We start from the raw sequence: 27,802 nt of genomic DNA, 5'->3' as shown, positions 1-27,802 counted from the left end.
TGGCAGCAAAGTCAAAATGTAAGCATCCTGACTGGAAGAAAACACAATTAAAAACCCATTTAATTTAGTCTGTGCAGAGACAAAAACACAGCACACACCTCATTTTTCAATAATATATCTATACTGTTTAATATTGAAATGATTTAATTACGTTCTGCTGTGTTACAGATGGTAGACACTAGTCAATAATACAATAAAAGACAGAAAATACAGTCTAATGTTATTAGCACCTCTAGACACTATTGTCCTTGTACTGTTTTTAGTATTTTAATATAGCTGAACTTGACAACTACTGCCTACACATGGTCTTTGTACACCAGAGTTAACTAAGACATAGTGCTTACATTATAAAGTAGAATCAGCAAATAACAGTACACATCATGATTTCTTTAACACAGCGGCAAAATGAGTAAGTATGGGAAATGTAGAGGGTATGTGGATAATACATCTTTGAATCAACTATGGCATTGGTGCCTATGGTTATCATCACATATACTTTTGCCCAAAGAGGGGAAAGTCACCATCGAACAAATTCAATTATAACAGGTAACCGAACTTTCACATGCAAAATGACCAACAATGCTTCTTTCCAATTTCATTTTCTTCTGTCAGCCTGACAACGGACAAAATACTGTCAAATATCTTCAGATGAGTCAAAACCAATACAACTAAACACATAAATAAATCATCCACGTGGGTAAATAAATTAAATGGAGTGTAAAAAGAGGAATAAAGCTGTATACTTTTACCTCCAATCAGTTGATATCACCATTGATACCAGATATTCTATTGCACCCAGCAAAGTCTAACATCAGATTTTAGGTTAGTTTAACGCTGGGTAGCTAGAAAGTCACAGACCCTTTGACTGTATGCTCATCTTTAAGCAACAATGATTGTAAATCTTAATTTTGACTTAATGAAAAGTGTATGTAATGTATTTTCAAGAAAGTCTTTTTCAAAGCCATTAATCACTTATACCAAAATAGCTGAATATTGTTTTTTCTGTTGATCGACTAATTGGTCCTCCACACTTTACACTCCATTTTTATCATTTAACTCACAATTGAATTTATTGATGTATTCAGTAATATTTTTGACTGATAACCCTTTGTCAGTTTTGGAGATAAATAACTTTGCACAAAATATGTAGGAAAAAATCTAAAAACAAAACAAAACAAAACAAAACAAAAAATAAAAAGAAATTTTCCTCCTCAATTGTCTTAAAAAAAAGGAAACTCTTTTCTTCTTCAATAAAGTAACATTTCGTCAAACTCTCACATATATACAAAGCTATCCCCCATCTTCTTTAAACTTTAGTAAATGCTATTAAATTCAGATAGTCATTTTCCCATTTTCTTGGAAGCTGAAGGCCACAGAGTCAAATCCTTTTGAATACACACTAAAAATCTCAAGTCCCAGTGGAGACTCAGCTTTGCAATCTCATGAGCACTCTCTGCTTTCTAACGACTGCCGTTTTCAATGCTTCGTTACGTGACAAACATTTGCCTTGGGTGCAGTTCAGGATGCACAGTCACTACGGTGGTGTCTATAGGCACCCAGCCACTTACCATCACTGGCAAACTCATTTCAGGACAAGAGCAGGTCCAACTTAACCTAATCTAATACAAGCCTTTGGCTGCTAGCCATAGCACAGGAGAATGTGGCTAATTAAAAGATATAAAACCTACCTGCCTTGAATATAGGACTCCTAAAGGCTGTGCAAAATGTCCCTTCTCACTTACTCGAATCTCAGTTTTAACTTCAAAAGACTGAATTAAAAAATACATTTCAACAAAAATGATTTGTTGAGTTCTTCCTTAGTATTTTTTAGCTCTAAGGATCCACAAATGTGTGTCTATAAAATGCTGCTTTCATGTCACAAAGGGGTTTTGTCTTCTTTGCAGAAGGATTTAGGGAAGACTTATTTGCTAAATAATCCAAGACAAAGGATTAACATACAAATTCTGCTCTCTAGGGTAGATTTAAACTTTCATAGTCAAGTGAGTCTCTAAACCTTCTATTTATACAGTCTCACACACTATACATATAATATAGTGTGTAAAGCAGGGTTAACCAGATATTTTAGTTTTGCATTACAATTGTTAGTTTGATTGATCATAACAGCAACTGATCAATACTGACTGGGTTGGAAACTGATAGCTTAAATAGACTCTAGCACTGTTCTGATCTGATTCCAAGCAGGTACATACAGTAGGGCTTGTTGTTTCTGCAGGGTCTGAACAAACCGTTTTGTCATCCCTTTGGTTGAAATGCTGTTTCAAAGGACTGAATCACTGCCAAGAACAAATTTCTGGCAGAAACTGCATTTTTCCAATTTTCTATAATCTTCTGCCACGGAAATATTAAAACAAACAAACCAACAAACAAGCAAACAAGCAAACAATAACACCTACCATCAGCAGATTTTAATCAAACAACTGCTACTGTATCAGCCTCGACACCCAACTAGCTGACCTGGAGTATAAAGTGCTCACAGTAGTTGATATCTTTATCATCGATCAATTTGGCAACTGATGCCTTCCTTTACATTTTCTCATAGCATGAAATACAACAGTCACACATCAAGCTCCTTTCATAGGAGCAAACTGGTAAGACCTCAAATTACTCTCGATAATCATAATAGCGATCAGGGATCAAACCAGAAACCACCGTAGGTACACCGAACGCACCCTCAGGGAGGAGACACAAGGGCAGCAATGTGCAAAACAGGCCGACTGAAAGATAGAAACGCCAGTTTAAGTGCAGGTTTACACACAACTGGCTGCTCACAGCTGAGCTCTCCTTGGTAAGCAGGATGCCATGCCACAGCCAATGATCCACAAAGTTATTCTAGGAAACAAAGCACAGGTCAAGTCCTGGTCTGCCACTTCTACAACTTACAAACCACAACTTTTGAGCTATTTTAAATACGTTTTGCAGAGAAAATCCACTGCCATTTGTAGGTTTTGTTACTTGGTACATTTAGATGTCGAATCTATGTTATTGGATTTCAGTTTTTTCTACCGTTACACATCTCTGCTTTCTAGTTTTTCCATCTTGCAACTGCATACATGTCCTCATTATGGGCTAGTGTGGCAATCAAAGTGCATAAATCAGTAGTAATAACTACTACCCCTCTGTCAGCTACTATCACTATCCATAACACAAAAACATTCAAATCCCTCCAAGTATAAGGCAAACACACAAGCTATAACCACAGTATTTAAGTATTGTCTCTTGGGCTAGTGCTTCTCAAAACAGTGAAGTGGTAAGTGGATCTTTAGCCTTTTCTTATGATCCCAAACAACTTTGGGCTTCTCCAATGATGACAATGAATGATAATGTACTCTGAGGGAGGCTATTCTCTTTCTTTAGTGTAGGGTTTCTGCCAGAGTGCAGTTTACAGAGTTGCCACAAGAGAGCAATCCTCATGCTTGTGTGACATTGACAGGTTACCTTTATCCCTGTGTGTGTCAACAGCACGTTGTCCCCCATCTACCAATGATAAGATCGGACATTAGATAGGTATAAGATGTTGACAGTAACCTCCTCAAACTGCTCAAAATAACTAATTTGTCGCTCGTTTCAGACCCTGGAGCTCAGTGTCCAGTAAGGCTAAATTGGATTTATCACAGCCAACAAATTCAACAGCTCTAGACTTTTCATTTAAAGGGCAGTCTCAAACTGGACCCTGTACAAAAGCAGCAAATCAAAACAGAAAACATGTGTTTGACACATGAAGAAAACATTTGATTAAAACGTACCATTATCAAATAACATCTGATGTGGCCCTAACCATTTAACCATGGCAGTTTAAGAAATAACATTTAGCAGGGGTGAGCTAAGACATAAGACTACACTAAGGTGCTTAAATCTGTCTTTTAAATAAAACAATCAACAGCTTATAACATTTACAAAAGCTTAATCCACAATTTCCACCTTCCTCTACCACCAGCCGAGACACGCAGGGACACATTCAACTGACTCTCCCAATGTAAACATGAGGAATTAATCACAAGGAAGAAACACATCTTAACATTATTTACAGGTTAATGCTACACTACAAGTAGGCTAGCTATAGATAAAGTGAGCGGGAGTGCATCACTAGTGCACACAGACTCTTTTTGGATAAGGAGCCGATTGAAATATCAGATTTCAATAATACTTTGATACTTTGGGAATTAATTTTAAGGTTGAGGGTTACATGAGAAGATCTTTACCACTCCACTATGTCTGTGCATTTAATATGAGATACAAATGCCAGCAAACGATTATCTTACCTAAGGACTGAAAACAGGGGGAAACAGCTACCCTGGCTCAGATAAAAGGAAACAAAATATGACTATCAATTAAACAAATAGCCTAACACATTTGTTTAATAGATACAGAAACTGTAAAAGCAACAATTTGTGCACTGCGTTGTAAAATCAAAAACTCAAAACTTTGGTTTTTGAACATACTGTAGTATAACCAGGTTATGTAAGAGTTTTAAAGAAGCTGGTAAACAGATGTTGTTACCTTCATTTGGACAGAGCAAGTCGCTGTAGTTATTTGTCACTGGTTATTTCAGCATAAACACTAGAGAGAGGGGGGGAACAGCTAACTTAGCTCTGTCCGAAGGTAAAAGAAAATCCACATACCATCATCTGGTATGACTTGGTCATGGCAAAATCACAAATTCTTGTTTTACACTTTTCCATACAGATTAAACATGTGAAATGCATGTGTTTGTTTGCTAGTTTTTGAAGTGCTGGTGGGTGGATGTTTTTTTTTATCTTTTCTCAGAGCCAGGGAAGTTGCTTCCAGACTGATCTAATACCGTATAGAGCTTCATATGAGCTGGGACACGTGTAAGAATGGTATCGATCTTCTGATACTAGTTGCGTAAACAAATAAGCATTTTTCATTAAAATGTTCCTTTATGACTTTTTTACTGACACAAATTTGATTTGAATAAAAGCCCTTAATGTTACCTCATAGATTTATGACAAACACTTGTCAAAGGTGCATGTAGAGCCACATTTTTCAAAGGGTATTAAACCACATTATTTTACAGGTCACCGCTGACTAATTTGTACATGAATCATGATGTAACAGTTAAAAGATTTTTTCTTTTTTCTTTTTTTTCTAGAGATGAGCCCTGTCGTGCCAAAAGTAATTACTGTCAGTGCTATTTTGGAGATTTAGGCTGGAATATTACATTTAGCATTTCACAATATACATCATGACAAAATGTGCACACTTAATGAGCTACATAAGCAGGGTTTTGTGAATATTATTATCCCTACACTGATATTCTGCAAACTAATCACACAGATTGGGTTTAGTTGGGAAATGAGCTGTAACTTACCACTAACATTAGAATTAATCCTACAATTATGCTGTAGGTCTGAGTATAGTACTGTAGGTTTTACCAACAAGTCACAGAAAAGTGCCGCATCATCTCTAAGCCAGACCTACAGGAGAGGAGTGGGCTTGCTTAATGTAAGCAAAAGATGAGAACAGTTTACTCCATCTCCTGATTTGGGGACGCTCACGCGTTAATTAGCTAAATGTAGATCTGAGTCCTTTCACCTCCAATCTCTGCTTTACATCCGACACAGTCACTCACACACACACAAACACACACACACACACACACACACATACTGCATTGCGTGGTCATCTTTCCAAACAACACCACTTCTCTTATGTCCTTACAAATTGACGTTAACGTGCCACGAATTACACACTATCACAATTATAAAAATGAAGACAATTAGGAGTACATTTTAAATATCACTAGAGTTAAATGTAAGGTGCAGGATCGATTATAAATGCTGTATAACATTACCTATCTATAGCAGGTGAGCTAACAGGATTTGGTTATTGGCAATGCCTTATACATGTATATGCTCAAAGACAAATCAGCATTTGGTTATTGCTGGGTAGGAACCAGAACCACTCGCTACATCTTGGCAGAGAACATTTTCTCTCATCATCGTGTGGTTCTCACTTGACTGCTGAACCCCGTATGAGTGAAGATTTAGGAAACTCTTCGTCCCACTTTGTAAAAGATGCTACAATCAACGCATTGTGCAAGGCTCTGGAGAGAGATGTGTGTGGTGTCGGAAAATCCCAAATGAAACCAGGACAGAGTTGTGAAATTCACGAGGAGAAAGGTGATGACGACACGTCCTACTGGACACTGAGGTTTTCTATTGTATTCAACAGAGTAAAAAATAACTCTCTTATTGTGGTAGGTGTATGTGTGTTTCTATGAGGCCTCCATGTAGCCTTCAATGAGTTTTTCCCCTCGGTGTAAATGTCACTGAGGTACATCATTTTCCCGCTGCACGAGTCCTTTTCAAAAAGCTTAAAGAAAAACGGTAAAACAAAAGTAACAAAGTGCTTTTAATGCTAGGGAGATTTGTGTTAGTTGTTGGAGTTCATCCTACCGGCAGAGAACAGGGGGGGCGGTGGGGGTAAATGAGGGGTGGGAGGCAGCCCCCCCATGGGATGCAGCAGTGGGAGAGACAGCTGGGTGCCGTGAAGGGGGTGGGGGCTAGAGGCAGCAGCGGGTGTGGTCACAGACGTGGCAGGAAGCACTGTCCCCAGCTGGACCTGACTGGAAGAAGAGTCCACGGCAGGCGAGGTCAGGGGCTGGTCGAGGCCGAGGGGGTCGTTGCCGTCCGTGACCATGGGGTTGCTGACGCGGAAGCATTTCTCCCTGTGGGCCTTGAGCATGTTGGAGAAACGAAAGCGCTGGCCGCACACCTCGCAGGGGTACGGCTTTTCTCCGGTGTGGGTGCGGCGGTGGCGCTTCATGTTGGGCCGGCTCGTGAAGCTTTTCCCACAGATCTCACAGATGTACGGCTTTTCTCCTGCAGAGTGATGAACATAAATAGTGTTGTGAAGCTGTACTGTGAACGCTTGTACTGATTAATCCAGAGAAAATGATCACCCAAGTCTTGATTCCGTCTTCTCCACGAAGCGTTTTAGCATCTTTCGGCAAACTACAATCATGGAGTTTGTTGTTTTGATTCTAACTACACTACCAAAGAAAATGATAAAGCGGGAATAACTTGTGAAAAAAAAGCTTAAAACTAAACGTACAACGTACGTACATTTCTCTCAGGTGAAGACCAAAAAAGGAGATAAAAGGGAGTTAAACTTTGTATTTAAAGGGATAGTTCAACATTTTGGCAAATTGCAAAGTCTTAGCAGTAGGTTCGTTACCTTTAATTGTCGGTGCAAGCTGTTTTTAGAACGGCGGAGCAGAGCCGCGAGCTGCTCAGAGCTACGCTACGGAGGCTAATGGGATTTCTTGGTTTCCCTCATCAAACTCATCAAATACACAATCCAACAACTCCAAAACGCTCTGGTAGACAAGTTGTGACCTGCACATTCACCACGCTATGAGATAATAACAGAACGTTACGAGACAGAGTTGTTTTAGAGGTAAATTCATAGACTGCTTGCTGAAAAACTGCCTCTGACTGGAACGCACATCAGCGGTTTTGCATGAATTTGCCTCGAAACCAACTCTGTCTCGTAATGTCCCGTTATTATCTCATAGTGTGGTGAATGTGCAGGTCACAACTTGTCCACCAGAGCATTTTGGAGTTGTTGAATAGCTCGCACCGACAATTAAAGGTAACAAATTTACTCCTAAAACTATAGGGATTATGGCAATGGGCCAATTTGCCAAAATGTTGAACTATCCTTTTAAATTCATTAGGTGGCCAAAGCATAACTTTAAATGATTGCTAATGTTGCTTTACACCTGACTATATAATATAGAAACTGTTGCAAAAGAGCTTTCCTTGTCAATCTGGTGAAAATATATCAGTGTGGTGTTTACAGCCCATTTCCACTATGTTGAAGAAAATCTGTAAATCCCAGTTTAAGACATGTTGCTCTTCTGTGATTCCACATCACCGCTGTCTTAAAAATAACAAAAAAACCACAATAGGTGACTCACCAGTGTGTGTCTTCATGTGTTCATCGAAGTACTGCTTCATGTTGAAGTCCTTTCCGCACCACTGGCACATGAACTGCTTGTGTCCGATGTGGATGCTCATGTGGGAGCGCAGCTGGTATTTATACTGGAAGCGCTCGCTGCAGTTCTGAAATGGCACATGGAGAACAGTTTGCAAAATTGTTAGAGCTGGTAGTTAAAGGAGTTCTTGATGAATGTGTATTAGAGTTGGAGTGCAAAATTAAATAGCAAAAAACAGATGACATTCAGAAATGTGAGTCTCTTTTGGGACAAATTTAATTTGAGTCTTAGCTATGAGGAACTCATTCCGAGAAGTTTCAGTAATAAAATAAAATGTACTCCTAGGTCACAACTGCTTATTTTTGGCCTTGCTGTGAAATTTAAACTGCATTATGGGTATTACACATGTTGGGCTATATAAATATCAAATGTGAGAATCAGAAAACAAGTTCAAACCTCTTTGCATCAAATGAATAGTTTGGAAAATTCACTCTAGACAAGAGGATTGATGCCACTGTCATACCTGTATAGTAATTATTAGCCCTTATGCTAAGCTAGGCAAACAATGCAACTGTAAACTACTCTTTCAAGTAGTGGGGTTATTTGATCGAATATTGCCACGTCACATGAATCTAGCAAAAACAAAAGCCACATTCACACAGTGGTGTGGTGTGTAGTGAGAATCATGCCAGAGACAAACACTAATAGACCAATCAATATTCACAGTTTAGCTGCCTAATGAGATTCCCTGTATATTAAGTGAGCTAATATGACTTGTTAATGATTTTTTTTTCTTTGACCCGTTTAGAGCAGCACATCTGGTTTCCAAATGCTATTTTACAAGCCAAGGCCGTAGACACCCATATAATACTAATTACATCCCAGGCACCAATAATTTAACAAATCACAGTTTTTTGTTTTTGTTTTTAAACTGGTGGTTTCGTCAAGTTTGGAATAAAACTCCTCATGTGAGTGAAGTGGAGAGCAGCAGCGTATAAAAAGGAGCTCAAACCTCACACTTGAAGGGTTTCTCTCCCGAGTGCTGCAGAGAATGAACCTTCAGGGACATGCTGCGCTTGAACGACTTCCCACACGTCTCACAGGTGAACGGCATATCCTTCGTATGGGCTTCACACACACACACACACACACACACACAGAGCAGAGGATCGATGAATGGTATTTAATATTGATCCACTAAACATCAAATAACAGCAGGGGGACTAATAAGCAAGCTGCTTTCTTAAATTAGCACAACAGTGAGTTTCTTTGTCATTGGCTATAAGCATGCTTAGGACTATGGATGTGTCTCCTTTAGTAAATACTGTAAGCCATTTCCTCAGAAGTTTTCCCTTCTTAAGCAGGAATAATAAATAAATAATAAAAGAGTGACATCATTTACTCCATACTGTGGTGGAAAATCTTAGTTTGAACTGTAAAGAGAAACATGTATATACTGTATGCGTTATATATTATAATGTAAAATAATTTTGCCCGTTTGTAATTGATAAATAGTTCCAATTAGAGCTGACCCGCTCTTGTAGCGCTTAATCTGCATATCTTGTATTTCCCCGTGGGAATTTACAGTTACCTGTCTTTGTATCCAGACATTACCAACACTGAGCTAGAGTTGGATCTTTATGTGTTTTTTTTACTTGATTAAAACCCACAAAGATATGCCTGCATCTTTTTTTTTTTTTTAAGATTTCCACAATACTAATCCTTCTTTAGATGTAGAAACAAAGATGGACATGAGTAAGGAGGGAAACCCGCCTGGGAAATAAGATGCTTATCTCCGCAAAAAAGTGGAAGAGGAAAGCAACACCCAAAACAAATTCTGCACAACAATCAGTGGGATGTAGAAAAGGAAGCCTGAAGTAACACGTGGGAGCAAAGTAACCAACTAGAAGCGCCGATATCACTGCTACTCACCGACCATGTGCTTCCTGACATGGGCCATGGTGTAAAACTTCTTTTCACAGATCTCACAGGAGAACTTCTTCTCGGCGTAGCCATGGACGATCTTGTTGTGCTCGTGTAACGACCACAGCTTCTTGAAGGCCTTGCCACATGTTACACACTTACACAAAGCAGAAGAGAGGACCAAAACGTAGTTAGCGCTGGAGCTGTTTGTGCGTGAGATATGAATAGAGTCATTATCTAGAACCGCATTCAATCCAGGTGTGTGTGCTCACACAGGTACTTGAGTGTGCACTGTACAAAAAAGCAATTAGAGTCAGTAGATTAAAGCAGCAAATGATCTTCAAAACCACAGCAGGAGTCCAGCTGCTCAGTGCAGACGGGGAACAGTGGAGCTACTGAGAATTTATTATGACTGACTGCCATTTGACTGAGGAAGTGACTCTGATCAATTTCAATACATCTACATGATTGCAATTGTGCATGTTCTAATTAGAGACTGAATGAGACTTTAAAAGCTGAAACAACAAGGAACAAAGTGAGAGAGGGTGACATAAGGAAGATTACCAGTAAATAGATCCAACTGAAGTGTTATTTCCTGCATTTACAGGATAAAACTGGTCACTGCACCTCCAGTAATAAAGATGATTGAGCAATAGGAAAAGCTGCACTATCACTGCAATAACCCAAATAAAATCATGCTTTCTTTCATTGATATTGATGAATCTTGGATTTGCATCTTCAACCAAATAGGTATTATCCTAACACATTGTGTCTCTTAATCAAAACATGCATTTCTTTTTCTCTAACACATGCAGAGGAGGTGTGAAATAATTCTTCAGCCTCAAGTGGTGTCAATGAGGAGGGGCAGCCTGTATGTCACCTGAGAGGCAAAACCCAGGGCAGAGAATAGTTAGTAAACTACTAATGGCCTTAAACTGGCAAACTGGAGTTGACCATACAGGTATAGTCTCACTAGCTCCTTGAACCTTTCCCCATTTTTTTGCACTTGGCTGTGTTGCACCCTCTGGCAATTTGTGCTCAGCACTGTTCATCATTTCAGTCAATAAGTAGTTTTATTGACGGGGGGAAAAAGTGCTCACAGCTAACAAGTTTCCTAACTGGCTAATTAGCTCATTAACTGTCATTTAGCAGGAAGTTCACACAGTTCTTTGTCACAAAGATGTATTAGTACCACTGACTTCTGTCTTGTAAATCTCTGCAGAACCACATCTCCTCTGTAGAGCTGTTTCGTCTCAGAGGGTATAGAGGAGGAGTGAATTGTGCAACACAGCTAATAAGCAACGGTGACGTCTAATGTTTTGGACTCTGACTTTTTGTCCCCTCGAGCCTCTGCAGAGATGAGATGACTTGATACTCATCAATTGTGGAAATTTGTCAGTTTGCCAGAGTTTAACTTCATGCAAATAAATGCAATTTACTTTATCCTTGTAGCTGAACTGAAACTGTAAATGTGTATTTCATCACTATGTTGCATCATACCTGGATACTCTTCTCACAGTCAGTCTGTTGGTGCAGCAGCAGCTCGCTCTCCAGCAGGAAGCGCTTCCCACAGTTGTTACAGATCTGCATGCGGTTGTGAGTGACGTTCATGTGCTTTTCCAGGTACCAGCGGTTGTTGAAGACGCGGGGACACTTCTTACACGGGAAATGTTGCTTCTCCTCCAGCCTCACCTTCTGGCCCAGGCCCTCGGCATCCAGAGTCCTCTTCCCTCCCGGCCGCTGATTGGCCAGCGTGGCCTCTGCCAGCGTCTGCCGCATGGATGCTGTGGTTCCCGCCATGGCCAAGGCTCTGGCGCCCCGTCGGGGTCGATCCATCATGGCGGTCTGCTCCAGGTCTGGAATGTTTAGGGTGTTCTCCTCCTCTTCCTCATCCTCCTCGTCATCTTCCTCCTCACTGCTCTGCCCGAGTAAGTCTCTCCTCTTCAGGTCGTCCTCATCTTCATCAACCGCATCGTCGTTCTCCGCCTCGTTCTCCTCATCGTCCTCCGAATCTCTCTGGTTGTCACGGCAACGTCCAAACATGGCCGTCTCTGTGGTGATGGCCGATTTGCCCTCTGATCCCTTCGACACATTGAGGGTCTGGTTGTTGAGGTTGACTTCAACGATGATCTGGTCTCTGTTGAAGGAGGGGTGGCTGTCTGCGGTCTTCGACTCCTCCCCGTTACCTTCCACTTTACACAACGCACCTGTGCCGCCCCCCGCCCCCTCCTCCTTCTGGTAGTACTGCTTCTGCTGGGAGGGCGTCTTTCCTGCCTCCTCCACTCGAACTGAAAACGGGCTGCTGCCCTCCCTCGTGTACACCCTGCCGAGCTCAGACTCCTGTTTGATCTCCCGGTACAGCTGGCCGGGGGGGATCGCTACAGCAGCTGGGTCACTGCCGCTGAGCCCTTCCTGATTGGCCATATCCACGCAGGAGGTTCTCAGCGAGTGGCTACTGATGAGGTCGCGACAGGAGGCGGCGATGTCGCTCATCTGAAGCAGGGTAGCTGCATTCAGCACGTCGCGGACAGTGCGGCTGCTCACCAGCAGTTTGGAGGTGTAGATGAAGTTGAGGATCTGCTGCAGGCCCTGTGAGGTCAGGGCGTCCAGCGACAGGTCCACCCGCCGCAGCTGTTTGCTCTGGGCGAAGAGGGAGTGGAAGAAAGGGCTGTAGGCCGCCAGCACGCCCTTGTGGGCCGGGAAGGTGCTGTGCTGACGCACCAGAACGATGTCGACGTCACACAGATCAGGCTGGAAGAGGCGCTGCTCGTTCAGCCTGTCCATCAAACAGGTGAAGTGCAGAGCCACATCCTCCACCAGAGAGAACTCAGCAGAGGGGAAGTCTGTGGTCTTCTCCACTATGAGCTGAAACACAGAGTGACAGAGAAAAGGGTTAAATATAAAAGGATCATTCAGAAATAAATATTATAGTAAATAATTTAAATCTACAATTAGTAGCTTATCACATCTCATCATTGCGATGTCACCACCTAAAACTAACTCTACCCTGTTGAAGCTTTTCTTCAACTTCAACTTTATTTATGTCCCAAGGGGAAATTAGTTTTGAGCAAGGAAGAGACACATAAAATAACACATAGTATTGTTGGGGCTGGGCCTTTTATTCATATCACATAATCTTCCTCTGCACACACAGTTTACCTGTTTGAACATTTAGGCCAACACAGATGAGGGGGGCTTAGAAAAAAAAAAGGCAATTAAGTGGGAAAACTCCATCTGCTTTGGAAGGGATGAAAAGCTCCAGGAGAGCTCCCCGATAGAGTTTGCGATTGGTTTCCTCCACTAAATATTCTATTATTTTATTAAATTCTACATTAAACTGATCCATAAATACATATATAATCAGTCTCCTAAGGTGCTTGGTGACATGATGAAACCCCTCAGGGTCGTAGTAACTTGAGGTGCATCAATGCGGAGCTGAGAAGTATCATTTCATTAAACTGTCGACGTTTTCTCTCTCTTCCGAGGATCAATATCAGCAATATCTTACCCAGAGACTCAAAGCCCACAGTGAATGAGATAATTTAAAACTCACAGTGAACCCACTTTTGAAGAGGAATCAGATGCGTAAACCATGGGTCATTGGGTTTTTATAGTGTCTTTATTGGTGTGTTTTCTTGTTGAAAGCACATCAAAGGAGGTTTGCTGCAAATTATCTCAGACAAGACACACTGTGGGGTGTGTGTGTGTTACTTAGAAAATAAAAACTGAAATAGATGAAATACATTCACACTTTCTTATTTATTTGTTTTTGGTCAAATTCGTATGCAAAGTAAGAAGTATTGAATAAACCGACTTAAAAATATTGTTGAAATAAATTCTGCATAATTACATCCGAGTGCGGTTATTACATTTTGCTCATTGTAATTTTCAGTCTGTTATGTGCACTGCGCAAAGTCACAGACTGCATGCATCCTGCACGATACAAGTCAGTGAAAAATCAAAAGGTGTAACACTCAGCGCTCTGTGCAAGGTCCTCAACTTCCCAAGGTGGGTTTATTTTAGCACAGGAAGGGCAGGGTTTCGATCCAGACGGGATGTGAGTGGGGACAGAGCAGCAAACAGAGCAAACACACACACACACACGCACACACACGCACACAAACACACACAGAGAGACACACATAGACACACATATGTGATGTGCAGCCATGCACAAAAAACACAAATGCACACACACACACACACACACACACACACCAAACACAAACACAGTGTCTGGTCTCTGCAAGGACTGACTGGTCTGAGCATTGGTATTCACTGCCATCTCCCTCCCATTAGCCGGCTCTCTCAGCACACCCACTCACTACACTGTCCCTGAGGAATGGCGAATTATGCACAAGACAAAACACGTCCAGAGAAATAATTAGGGAAACCATGCCGAATAAATACTAACTAACCCTCGAAACAATTAATGGAATTTATCATTCTATGCGTCTCTCGAAGGCAGAATAGGAAGAGTATTGATACGAGCCTGGGGTTTGGGGCGAATATGTTGCTGGAGATGATGAAACTGTGAACCATAATTACATCTCTACAGCGCTTATTTTTCAGTATTTATCACACATGCAACAAAGAAAAGGAGCAAGTCATTAAACTTATAATTTGGTTTGGGACAATAACTATTGTGACATTTATACAGCTGATGCACTGTAGATGAGCACCAGTCACACTGTAAAAAAAAGTGTCAACTGTCCTTTAAATAAAAATAAAATGATTTGGCTCTCCTTGCAGCTGAACATGTTTTCTCTTTAAGATCAATGAAAATTACTTTTCATTGTTCGGACTACAAAATGGATTTGCATTTAAGCCTAACCTTGAAAATCTGGCCTGTTTGAAGAATTCAATTATGGAGTGTTAGATTTATTCATAGTTTTGAGCTGCTAAATTGGACTCGGAGCTAGAGAGGAGTGGAGATCGGGATGTCTCCGTGCAAGGCTACAGACATCGCCCAAGGGCAAAATGCTGCAGCCTTAATCAGATCAAGTATGAGTTGCAGAGTGGAAGTTACGCTCCTTCAGTGATAAAGATCGGCTTCTTCCTCTGGGATTAAAATAGGAAAAAAAAGAGGGTCAAAACTAGGAAAACACCAACAATGGTGCATGTTTTTTTTCTGTAAGTGGGGTGGTATTTCCACAACAAGTTACCTTAAATTATAACTGAATGGTTTTTTTCTTCTAGCTCTTCAGGATTATAATGTCTACACCGTCCACCATGCAATACAACAATAATGCTGCTCCTTATTTCACTGGCTGGTGAGGCTGTTGACTCTTTGCTTGAACATGTAGCATATGAACAGGCATGCAACTATCATGATGAAAACATTAGAAAAGCTGATGGAAACTTTCAGCCACCTCAAGAAGTAAGCATTAATTAGCTGTATACTGCATATGAAAAGGTATATGATAGACAATAAGGCATGTAATTCTTTTTAAGCAAGAAAACTGAATGCTACCGCTGTTCACCTATGCAGCTGATTGACAGGGGGTTTCCTTCAGTGGAAGAGAGACAGATGCTTTAAAACTATTCAATTCAACAGCAAACAGTTGGAGTTACCAAGCAGCTGCTGTGTCTGTCACAATACGCAACGAAGATGAAGCCGTCTTGTCACATCTCATCTCGTTCAGCAGCCAAACAAATTGAGCGAGGAGTACTTTGGATTGAAAGACCACATCTAACTCCCTCCATCTCTGCATGTCATCCACTCCCCCCCTTCTCTCCTTCTCTCCTCCTCCCACCTTCCTTGGAAATGTCAGGGAGAGAGCTTGTTTGCTGTCATTAGAGGGAGCGCCACCTTTAACCAGCCTCTGAGTCAGATGTCTCCCCAATACATTATTCATATCTGGCCTGACCCATGACAAACACGCAGCGGGGGGATTACTGACGCACCCAACAAGAGGTGTCATTTAAACGGGCTTCAATCAAAGCTCTGTACACCCTTTCCACGCGGATCATTTCATCATGTGCCAAGCACAACGGTGGGAGGGGATCGTCTTGCATTGTGGAGACCGCAGAGGGCCTGTTTCACAAGACAGCTCTCAAGGTTGTTTTTAATCCAATAAAAATGTTATTTTGTTTTTCTGCATTTTACACTTTGGGATTTTAGTCCACAGGAGGAAGCCATGAGCATAAAATTGACTTTTTACTGCGTTGTTTAAAAACTACACTGGTGGTCTTCAATGCAGCACTTTCTGTTAAAGGTGTTGAAAGGTGAGCATGGCTTCATCAGGAATTAACTCATGACTGTGCAATATATCATCATCTTTAGGATGCACTGGCACAAGATTTGTACAGAAATCCATAGACAATTTATTCTAATGAGATTGGTGACTTTGTCTTCCCCTCTAATTCCCTCATCAAGATGAAATTATACTTTGTCCGATACTTAGGTTTATGGCCAAATACATTCCCTGCAGCTTCAGCTCTACTGGGTGCTAATTACCAAGCATGCTCGAGTGTTGAATAGAGTTGCCTTAACATTATACCTGCTAACCGCCATCGAGGGCATGCTAATGTTAGCATTTTAGCTCAGCACAGCCTCACGGGGCCGCTAGCAGCGCTGGAGTCTCTTAACTATGTTCCACTATGTTTTCCATTCAAAAATTACCCTAATTGTCAAGTTGGAGGCTCTGTAATTAAATATCAAACATTCAAACTCTGAAAGGCAACAACTCATGCTAAATCAAATCCCTCCATTAATTGCTTAACTGGTCTAATGGGCTGCTGCATTCACAGAAAAGAAAAAAACTAAACAAAACAAAAACGTTTCACTTGAGCACATTTCCCTAAATGTGGAAGGATGATGCATTGTGGGAAGATAATCAGGCATTTAAAAACACTCCCCTCATCAGCCTAATGGCAATGCTTTAATTAAAATTCAAAGTTTTTACACTCTGAAACTACTTCACCACTAATCCAGTTTTGATGAAGCAGTGATGGATGATGCATAGGATTATTTGGCCCAAGAGAAACCTACATCAGTCATAAGAGACAAAAACTTTCACTAGTTATTGCTGTTGAGAGGCTCTTGCTTTAGTTTATCTTCAGTAATGGTCTGACTCTGAGGTGCACAGTCGATGTGTCAATCAAAGGTAGAGATAAAAAAAGAAAAGAAAAGTGGGCTTTGTGTGAATGTAGTGTTGAGTCCTCACCCAGCTCCAGCCATGTTAGGGCCGGTGGTATGCACTTGGCAGTTCTCCGGCTCCTGGAGCCGAGCCAGTGTCGAGTCTGAGAATGAGAGCCCTCTTTCTAATTTGACTTTCACTGGTGAGAATGCCCTTTCTCTCTAACACCTTTGCACTGGATGATCGCGTAGATTTACTACTCTGTAAAGTCTGCATCTCCATCATTGTGCAGCTTGGCCAGAGATTGTGCGTCTGCCGCGACCTCCACTGAGCTGCCATTTTAAAACGCTCCCCTCTCCGTTCACTGTAATGAGGTGGACACTTATCTGTAAAAATGAGGCCTCCCGCAAGGGCAGCACGTGTAAATCTCGCTGACAGTAGCCAGGGTAAAGCTCAACAATGTCTTAAATGTTCAAGTGTTTTTCTTGTGTTAAAATAAAGCCAAGGATATAGGAGTGTCTTCCTCAAATCCCGTCCCTATTCCAAACACACCTTTGTATGACTGATTTATGAGCTGGGAACTAAACAACATCTGCCTTGACCGTCTTGTTTGCTTTCTGACCAGTGAACAGACTGAGCCATTAGTGGGGGCCAATGTCAGAGAACAGCACAGAGTCATGGACACATCAATAGTTCGAGGGAGGGCAGGTTGTATTCTAGCAGGAGGGAGTCCCAGGGGGGGAACACTGCGGGGGGTTAAAGCTTTCTCTCTGTCCGCATGCAGACTGCTCAGACTGAACTCAGTGTCCTCTTACATCACCCTCTTTATCTTCTCCAACTGAGGTATGTGTAACTACAGCTGAATATGGACGACATTAATAACACCACATACCAATGTGTACTGCTGTGATATATATAAGATATACAGTATATATTTATATGTTTATGTATTGAGTCAGATTTTTTTTAAACCACTATAACCATGTTCTTTTGTTGCTTTTTAAATGAACCTTCCATCTTTTCATTTTGCCTAATTTATTTCAGATTTCACTTTGAATGGAACCGATGATTATTTTCATTATTGATGAAACTGTTGATTATCAGCTTGATTAGCTTATAATGGTTTTATCTATCAAAATGTCAAAAGATGTGAAACCTGACCTTTACAATTTTCCAGATAGTTTTGCATCTTTGCCAGACAAAAGAAAAAAAATGTTTTGTTTGTAATCATTGGTTTTAGCGCTAAATTCAGAGGAACATTTTTCAAATATAATTCATTCAGACTACAGCTGGTAACAGTTAATCAACTATTTGATTAACTTTTAATTTAATCAAGATAAAGTTAATGACTGATGATATAAGGTATTTTTCAAGCAAATAAAAGTCACATTTGACTTTCAGCATCCAACATCTTAAATCTGAGGATTTGCTTTCATGTCTTCCCTTGTTTTACATTCAATTTCTAGCTTGACCTGTAATGACAAATGCTTTTATTTGGAGAGCTAATCCAAACAATAGAGATTAATGAATTTCAGTCCGTCCAATACAACGATGTACTGCAAAGCTTTTCTCTCATGGACTTCTGCAGACCTTCTTCAGGCCACAATGTTCATGGGAAAACTTGCGACCAAACAAATGTCAAACTGTCCATATGCACAGTCAAGGCTTTACTACAGTGGCCTTAAGGGCAAACTATACAGACCAATACACTTCCATGAGGAGACATGAGGTACAAATTCAAAAATAATGCAGATAAGAAAAATACAAAACAAAACTAATGTAAAGTGTTTTGGCCTCCCTTACATTTACTTGAAAATGACCAGGGAACAAAAACAGATCACATCCACAATCATTAAGGTATAGCAAACCCATGAGCTCATGCGCTGGCCCTCTTGTCACCCAGTGGGGAGCGAGGGGGGGCTGAGGGCTCTGCCACTTCCACCCACAGAGCACTTCAACCTACAGTAAAGAGCACACGCAGCAGTGAGGCCCCCTGCTGAGGGGCCCGGTGCACGGAGCTCGACGTGACTGACACCCGAAGGAAGCGGAGTGGGCATCGTGTCAGGCCTCATCTCACTCACTGGTATGAAGATGGTAGGAGAGCAGCGTCCACCCCTACACGCACACACATATCCCTGAGTCATCATCAGTGCAGACGAGAGCGGAGCATGACAGGCCCGAATACAAACTCCCCACAAAGAGATCACCCAGTTACAACAGCGAGTCTTGCCCCGCGGTAACGTCAGAGTGCTTTTACGTGGTGGGAAATTGATCAGCTCACGCGTAAACACAAGCAAACTGAACGGGACAAGGGCATGTCATTTCTGGCGAAGTCTAATCAGACAGCCATTAAAAAGTCATCAGGGTAATGACTGACACTGTGTCCTCTGTGTGCTCACCAGACCTTCCCCGCTGCTGACGCCAAACAACAGACAGGTTTAGTCCCAGAGATGCTGAGCCAGAGAGCTCTGGTTCTGCAGCTGAAAAGTGTGGGATGGCTGAACACCAGGGGGGTTATCTGGTCTAGAATAGATACTGGGAAAGACCAGTTACCTCCCACCACCAACAAACAACCCACAAACACTAAAATCATCAGTGTTTGCGCCTGGCTATTAATGGATTACTGAATGGGCACTAGTACCGACTACCTTTGGCCACAGCTGACTGTCCGTTTCATATAGAGTCACTTTCGACATCAATTATAGGAAAAGAAAATCCAATGACAACAAAGAGATGCAAAATGACACCAAACAGACATAAGACAACCACAAAGAAATGTAACAAAAAACAAAAAACAAAAAAAAAAGACACAAATCTTGTAGTGTACAAAGAGAGGCTAAATAAAAAAGGCCACAAACAGCTTCAAAGAGATGCAAACCAACCACCAAGAGACACAGATAGACCGCTAAGAGACGAAGTGACCACATGGTGACACAAATCAACTACGTGATGATGTGAAATGACGACTGAGAGACACAAAGAGAGCAATCAGACCACAAATCAACCACAGAGGTACAGAGTGACCACAAACATAACAACACAACCACATCATGGCAACATTTTTAATTATGTTTTTTTTTTTTTTTTTTTTCAGCCTGGGTGTCTTTTGCCAATTTAAGAGGGGTGAGGGTCCTTTTATGTGTCTGTGCCCAGTTTCCTGTAGTCTCATAATCCGTCCGTGTGTCTGGTGAGAGATTTCTCCTCTGTCTGCAGTCTGCACTCCCTGCTTTTCTCTCTAAATCCAATCAGCACAGAGACCCAGCACTGACCTTGAGGTAGGAGTAGCATATACAGTAGCAGATACATGAGCACATCCACCCACACTCCTGCAAAACCCTGAACTGAACGCCTGTGCGTGAATACCTGCATCATAATTATGCATTTGTGCCCACGTCAGTAAACAGGAAATAAAGACATTTGGTGTGCGTGATGACACTGCTGATGTCGCAGGATGAAAAGGAGGATTTGAATATGTGATACAACTCGCATTATCCTGTTTTCAAACATGTTGCTGTTGCACAGACAAGCCAGACTGGTGGTAGCACAAGTGACAAGTCTCGCTTTTAACACACCCGGCAGTGATCGTTTCAGCACTATGATAAAAAATGCTAATAAAAATCAATGTTCAATGACTAAAGGGGGAGCCACAGCGATGGATGGCAGCACAGCCACCGTCGAGGTCACACACGGCACAGTCACATGCACAGCTACATTTTAGTTTAATACTGACTGGGATGGCACTGTTTATCGGATAATAATGGTATTAGGGCTGATAGTTACACCTTGTGGTATTAGGCTATGGGATTATATAATCCACTAAACAAGTGGTGCGTGCAACGCAGAGTGCTGGAACATCAACTGTCATGAATCATCAGACAGCTGTACTGTGAAAACACTAGTTTGTCTTAAATACCAAACATACCAATTGAAGCTTGGTTAAAAAAATATGCATGAATTATAATTCCTTCAGTGCTAAAAAAAACAAATAAACAGTCCAAAGACATTACACGTTATGGGAGGTATCAGACAGCCCTATCATCATACAAGAATGTCCGTACTGAATGATTACATGCGTCCCTGAAATATGCTGCTTCTTTCTCTCTACAAAAACTGAACATGGCCTCAATGGTTTGGCTAAAGACAAGGAAAGTTCATGGTGATGGAAAATAAACTTGTTAATGTTGTGTTAATGTCAAGAACTAAAACACTTGGTTAAACTTTCAATAACTGATTTTGGTGGCATTTTTGGTGGGCGTGGATATATTATAAAATATATGTACGGTAGCCTATATACTATATTATCAACTTCTGAATTGATGTGAACATGTCATCAGGAATTTTAGTATTTAAAATTAGCATCCATTAGCATCGTTGGGAGTGTTTGCCTCCACCTGATGAAGGTAAGTTTTGGCTCAGTTTTTGGTCTCCACCAATTAAAGGGAAATATCTGGATCTTATGTTGCAAAACCTCACTGTGTTCTGCTGTTCTCTCACTGTCTGAACTGCAGAGTGGGTTTGTCACTGAGACAGAAACATTTAAAATGACTAATTTAGGAACTATGGTCACATTATGGAAGAGTTTTGCTGCACATTATGATGTCACAGTAAAGTTGACCTTTGACCTTTTGGATATTAAATACTATCACTTTATCCTATTTGACGGTTATGTCAAAATGTGTAATATTTGGCACATGAGTTATGGCCACTCTAATTTGAGAGGTTGAAGCAGCTGTGACTTTGACCTTAGCCTGTCAAGACCTAATCGGTTCATACTTGAGTTTGAGTGAATGTTGTATTGTATTGTAAAACTGTGCTAAATTTGAAGACAGTTCCTCAAGGCGTTTCTAGCATATTGTGTTCACAAGAACAGGACCGACAGACAGACAGACGTATGTACGCATGGATGAACGTGCATACAACCCAAAAACACACTGCCTCTGGCCCCCGTTGTCACCGGTGCAGAAGCATAACAAGGTGAATGTTAATTGCAGGTTTGTGATGGAAAGGGAATGTGGTTCCCTGCATGGAAATCAAATGAGTCACACTCACATTACAGATCCATAGCCACAAACTCACAGTCTGATTTTCTACATTGATGCACAAATACTCCCTGTGTTGCCAACGAACACTGGCATTGGACATAAATTGCACGGCAGGAAATGACCCTGTGCACATGCTGAGTCAGCAGTTCTTGACCTCTACGCTGCGGATTTAGTCCGTTGTTTTTGAAATCTGTCACCATTAAAACCTTCATCTATAAATTTAACTAGATTTCACATAAGTGAAACACCAAATTACAGGAATATTGTTTCAGTGGGGGGGCAATAATCTGCTGCTCAATAATTAAAATGATCATTAGTGTCCCTGGTCCTGATGAATGTTTGTAAATACAAAAGAGGAAAATATTAAACCCTATACAACTGAGCCCAACAATCTTAACTGCCTTAACACATGAAAACTGTATGAGATGTCAGGTAAAATGTACACTTGGATAATTTTAGATCTAGCAAAAGGCAAATCCTAAATTACTTTAAAATATGCTGCTGGTTATTCAGTTTTTCTTTCCACCACTTTTGCTAATTATTTTATTCCCCTCAGCCTATTAAAACATTTAACTTTCTTAACCACAACATTCACTGCTGGCTGCAATTAATAAAGACAATATTATCAGCATTAGTGCGGCTCTAATCCTAGACATCCAATCTCCCCTCCACACTGCAGACTTTTCCCTGTCCTAATCTACCAGTTTGGACTTGCCCCAGCCTTGCCCTAGTGGAGCTACACCAGCTTTCACCATTAGATTTAAATACATTTCCATCTATATGTTAATGCAACCACAGGTGACAAGCCAATCTACAACTGATACGCGTTTACCCAAGCATGAAATTGGGATACACAAACAAAAATAAGGACGAGAACACAGCTTGAGCAGCATCTTGCCGACGTACAGTACATTAAAATTTGACAGGGTGAGCAGGATTGCCTCGGCTGCATGATTTTGTAAAAGTCCTTTCTACTGAGTCGTCCTTTGAACAAACCGGGCGAATGCGTTTTATCAGTTTGGTGAAGCTGCGAAGTGTGTATGCGTGTGAGCGTGTTGGACAATCAGAAGTGATGTTGAAAGAAGACATCAACCACCGGTCGTCTCGAGTTGAGATGACGAGTGGTTGGATAATCAAAGGAGCTGCCTGGAGGCGGGTATAGCAGTGGGACGGACGATTGGTGGCGGTGGCGGTGCTGGTGGTGGTGGTGGTGAGGGGGGGACAGCGATGAGGTTAGAGCGTTCGCACTGAAGCTCTGCCAGGAAGTTTGAGTCTGGGCCAATGAGCTGGGAGAGGAAGCGCTGAGTCAGGAAGCCTGGCCAAGAGAGGGGCCCGTGGTGCTGGCATCTCCTCCTCCTCACACACACGTTACAACGCTTCACACACCACCGCTCTGCTGGAGTCATAACACACTGTTCCCAAGCCAGTGCCGTACGTAGGCCTACACGCATGTGCGCAATTCTGCCGCACACACACACACCTGCTGTGACCAGATTCATCAGTAAATACAGGGAGGGACGCCATGCCAAATACCTGTGGCACAATAGAGAGTGGAGGGTTGCACAAACACAGATATGTCTATTTGTAAAAAAAAAAAAATGCAAACAAGAGTGTCAAAATAAAAGCCAGCGGAGTGAAGAAATCTCATAAATGCATGACACAAAGGGTGAAAGATGCACCTTTGAAGTGATCTATTAGAGACAAAAGATCATTCTGACGTGCAGCAGCGAGCAGGTGCAGACATACCCGAGGGCTATTACACTGTGATATCTTCATTATCCCTTTCATAGTATGACACAAAGAGAGGAGAGGCTAACACAAGACTCTGGAGAGCTCCTTATCAGAGGAATCTCTCTGGTGTGGCAATACTCCTCCTGTGTGTGTGTGTGTGTGTGTGTGTGTTTGTGTGGAGGCAGATGATATGTTTGATGAGAAGGTCAGAGAGGACGGAGATGAAAAGAGGTAGAAGAGGAGCATCGGCTTTCTATAGTCACAACCAATCAATGAACTGCAGACGGATGTCGAGAATAACCCTAAAGGAATAGTTTTGATGTACTAGTTGATATGTTTATTCGCTTTCTGATGAAGAGTCAAACGAGAAGATGGGATGTCTGTGCGGTAAATACCAAGATACGATCCAAAAAAGGTTAGGGCAGCTTAGCTTAGCACAAACACTGTAAACACGAGTAAACTAGCCTGGTGATACGGTAAATCCACCTACTAGTAAGTCAATTTTTTGATGGGACGTAAGTTGAGACTTGATTTCCCGACTGGGAGCAGTAAGCTAGCTAACTTCCTGGAGTCTCCACTGGTTGCATGGCGACTGCTCGTGGTCAAGAAATAGTACAAAAAACACAAAAATGTCCTGAAAAGTGGCAAACGGTTGTGTAACTGTTCTGTTTTTGTACAAATTTAACAAATTAGATTAAATAAAATACTGCTGGCTGTTTTTCTTACCTTGCTGCTCTGCTGTTTGTCGTGGGGAGCATACGTCAGTCCGACTGCCCACAAGTCCGACGGCTCATTTCTCCGACTACCCATTCTACAGTGTTGAGGTTAGGTTTAGGGTAAGGTTAAGGGTTAGGGCTACTTAAGTCGGAGAAGTGGGAGGTCGGACTGATGACGCAAAAATAAAGAAATGTATGGTCGGAGTCGGAGAAATGGGTGGTCGGAGAAATGGGTAGTCGGACAGACGTCATGCGCCCGTTTGTCGTCTTCATGCAAAGCTAAGTGGATGCTAGATGTAGCTTCATAGTCTTTGTAGGCCTATACAACTCTGCCAGAATTCAAATGTGTGTTTCACAGAACATCTTGCTATTCCTTTCAAAATAAATAAATTTGAGGTCAAAGAGTTTATTTTTCAAAAGGATAGCATGAGCATATTTCTTTTGGAAGTTCCGTGCAAATCTAACATAGATAGGAGCTTAAAAATACAGGCCAATATCTAGATGTCATTCCAGTATAAAACCAAAATGTTAATCTGCGTGTGTATGAACAAATATTTGTGGTAACTATCAGATCAGGAATTTCTGCTTTCCTGCTTGTCTATTCTCTGGAAACAGCATGAAAACTCATTCCCATCTGCTTTAAAGCTCCTCTTAAGTCTCTCTCTGGCCTGAATTCAGCTAAAAGCTATAAGAACACTTTAGAAAGGCCCCTTTTTTGTAAAAAAAAAAAAAAAAAAAAAAACTCTCTTAATATCTTCAAATGCCTGACAATGAAAGGCTAATAGAAATCTTCATATCAAACTGCACAGAAAGAAAAAGCTGTTTGACCTCTTTGATAATGGAGTTCAAAGCCATTTTAAAATATCTGCCATAGGGTTAAATCAAAGTAACTGTTTTCCTCACACAAAAAGACGGTGATGCTGGCAGACACTGCTGGGAAACAGTGAAATTGTGGATTTATTCAAATAGTAAAAACAATTTAACTTACTTCAAATCACTTTGCGCCATTTGAACCAACAACAACAAAAGAAACCTTACATAAGCCCAGCAAGTTTGACCTTGCTGTCTGCAGCCTTGTCCACTATTCTTTATCTCTGGGGCATAAATTAGCAGCACCTACAGTACAGCCTGAGTTTCCAAGGAGAGCGGCCTCCTACCAGGGGCCGAAGATGTCTGCTGAAGTTTGTTGCTGTGGCTCGGGAATGGCTGCACCTGTCACAAGGACTAAAGACAGTTTCCTTGCTTAGCACCCAGAGACAGTGAAGCCTCAAAGTCAAGGGTGGGCAGGAATGCCCTGAATAGGCAGTTACGTAAAACTCAGAGCTCCCTGTGAGGAGGACAGAGAAGGAGCTACTCAGGACCTCACAATGCTGACAGAAATTAAACTGTTTCAGGGAGACAAATGTACAGTTTAAATATCTCTACTGACCATGGAACTGAGACAGATTCACATTTTCATAAATCCACCAAATTAAGAGGCAAACAAACAATCTTTCCACTCAAACAAGGCCATCGGTGGATTACGAGACAACGGCCTCCCACCTGCACAACAACAACAGCAGCAACAAACACTGCTCTTTTTGTGTCTATTTTGGTAGTTTTGTGACTGTTTAAGGTCATTTTGCATCTGAATTGACTTACTCCCTGCCCCTCTAGTTTTTGCATCTCTTTGTCATTTTGTACTTATATTTTTATCGTTGTGTGTCTCTGTGGCTATTTTTGTCCGCTTTGTGACATTTTGTGTCAATTCATATCCATTTTCTTGTGCTTTTGTATCTGTTGCAACTGCATCATTTTGTGTGTCTCTTTAGTCCTTTTTCATCTCTCTCTCTTTGTGGTTTGTTGTGCAGTCACTCTCACATAAAAAGGCTCGGGTCCAGGTGCCTCCTGACCCCACAGGGCCATTCAGTAATCCATGAATAAGTGAGTTTATGGGATATAAACTGAAGCTATTGACAAAAACAAAATTAGCTAAGACTAATCCGCTTTTGATGTCAACTAAGTAGTTGCGGAAATTATCTGGGGCATGTTTACCAAAACAGTCAAAGGATACAGTACCTCTGATCAGCTGGCACATTTATCAAGCACAGTTTGCACTATGTTTATCACAGCTTACTCTCATGTGCTCACTAAAAAAAAAGCAAATAGAAAAAAGAGGGAAACCAAAGCAAAAAACAAACCCTTTCACTCCCTCTCTGCTCCCACCAGAAGCCACCCAGCGAGCACCAGGGCTAACCCCGCTGACCTGACCCAGATATTAACCCAAGCCTCCAGATGTGAACGCGCGCTGGGATTACTCCACCACTGCATCAAGCTCCACATGCTTTCCTAATGAGGCATCCTAACATGACCCTGGAGACAGAGCTGACTGTCTGCCTCACTATCTGCCTCTATTCCCTTAACTCTATCGGTCCGTCTGCACAGAATCTTAATCTTATCTGTTGATGGAGGAATTAAATCATTATGGAAATAATGCCGGATATACCACAGGAGACATTTACCATAAGAAACTGACCTCATGCAACACACATTCAAACATTATTGAACAAAAATATCACTGTCACACACAAAAAAACATTTAAAAACAGCATTTCTTCACACGAGCAGCTTCACATCTTTTACATCTCTAGGACCGTTTCACCTCTGCCTGTGTCAGCTGCAGTCAAGTTATTCAGACCTGAGGAGTGACATCTACTCCTCGATTAAACTACACTGAGTAGATTCTTTAATTTATGCATGAATGTCAAAGCCTGACAAACTTGTCCTGCACTGGATGCGTGGCTCAGAAGGAAAGACAAAAAAAACAAAAAACAACAGGGGTCAGTTTAGTTACACTCATCCTGTCTACATATGCACCAGTCACGACCTGAGGCTTTTGCAGAAGCGCCCTGATATGAAAGAATTTAACTCCTTCTCCGCATCAATGTAGCTATTGTAGCCATTGCATTCTTTCAGCAGCTTCAATTTCCAACTTGTGCCATGTCGGCAAGTTACAAACTTCACCGCGAAGGATACAAAGCACGAAATCCACCGGTGACAACCCGTGGTACAAACACATAACGAGGCACAAGTGTGGCAAGTTTGATCGGCCTGCTAAGTAGCTCAAATTTGCAAGAGATCAAATAGGGACAAAAAAAAATAAACAAAAATGCAGCGCTCCTCTGTAGCCTACCATTTTGATCCAGCGTTTCGAGGCTCAAAGGAGTCCAAGAATAACTCCTTTCGCACCAGTTTTCCCTTCGCCATGAAAATGACCGTTGGATTGTCACATTTCTTCAGTTTTTGCCTTATCCACAATCTTTTTCCCCCCGTGCTGCTGTAGCATTC

The 27,802-nt window shown here is 41.5% G+C and overlaps 1 protein-coding gene across 1 annotated transcript; it reads right to left on the bottom strand.

Annotated features, from left to right (window-relative positions):
- Nucleotides 1–127: 127 nt before the first annotated feature.
- zbtb47b (zinc finger and BTB domain containing 47b) lies at nucleotides 128–27,802 on the bottom strand. The gene is made up of 6 exons (XM_083995378.1): nucleotides 27,648–27,802; nucleotides 11,405–12,769; nucleotides 9,914–10,061; nucleotides 8,994–9,109; nucleotides 7,964–8,108; nucleotides 128–6,863 (listed from the first exon to the last, which is right to left on the bottom strand). The coding sequence occupies exons 1-6, from the start codon at nucleotides 27,648–27,650 to the stop codon at nucleotides 6,415–6,417; spliced, it is 2,226 nt and encodes a 741-aa protein (XP_083851504.1). The 5' UTR covers nucleotides 27,651–27,802; the 3' UTR covers nucleotides 128–6,414.

Source organism: Trachurus trachurus (assembly GCF_905171665.1).
Source record: "Trachurus trachurus genome assembly, chromosome: 20".
Lineage (NCBI taxonomy): Eukaryota > Metazoa > Chordata > Actinopteri > Carangiformes > Carangidae > Trachurus > Trachurus trachurus.
This window is presented reverse-complemented; position numbering and strand designations above follow the sequence as displayed.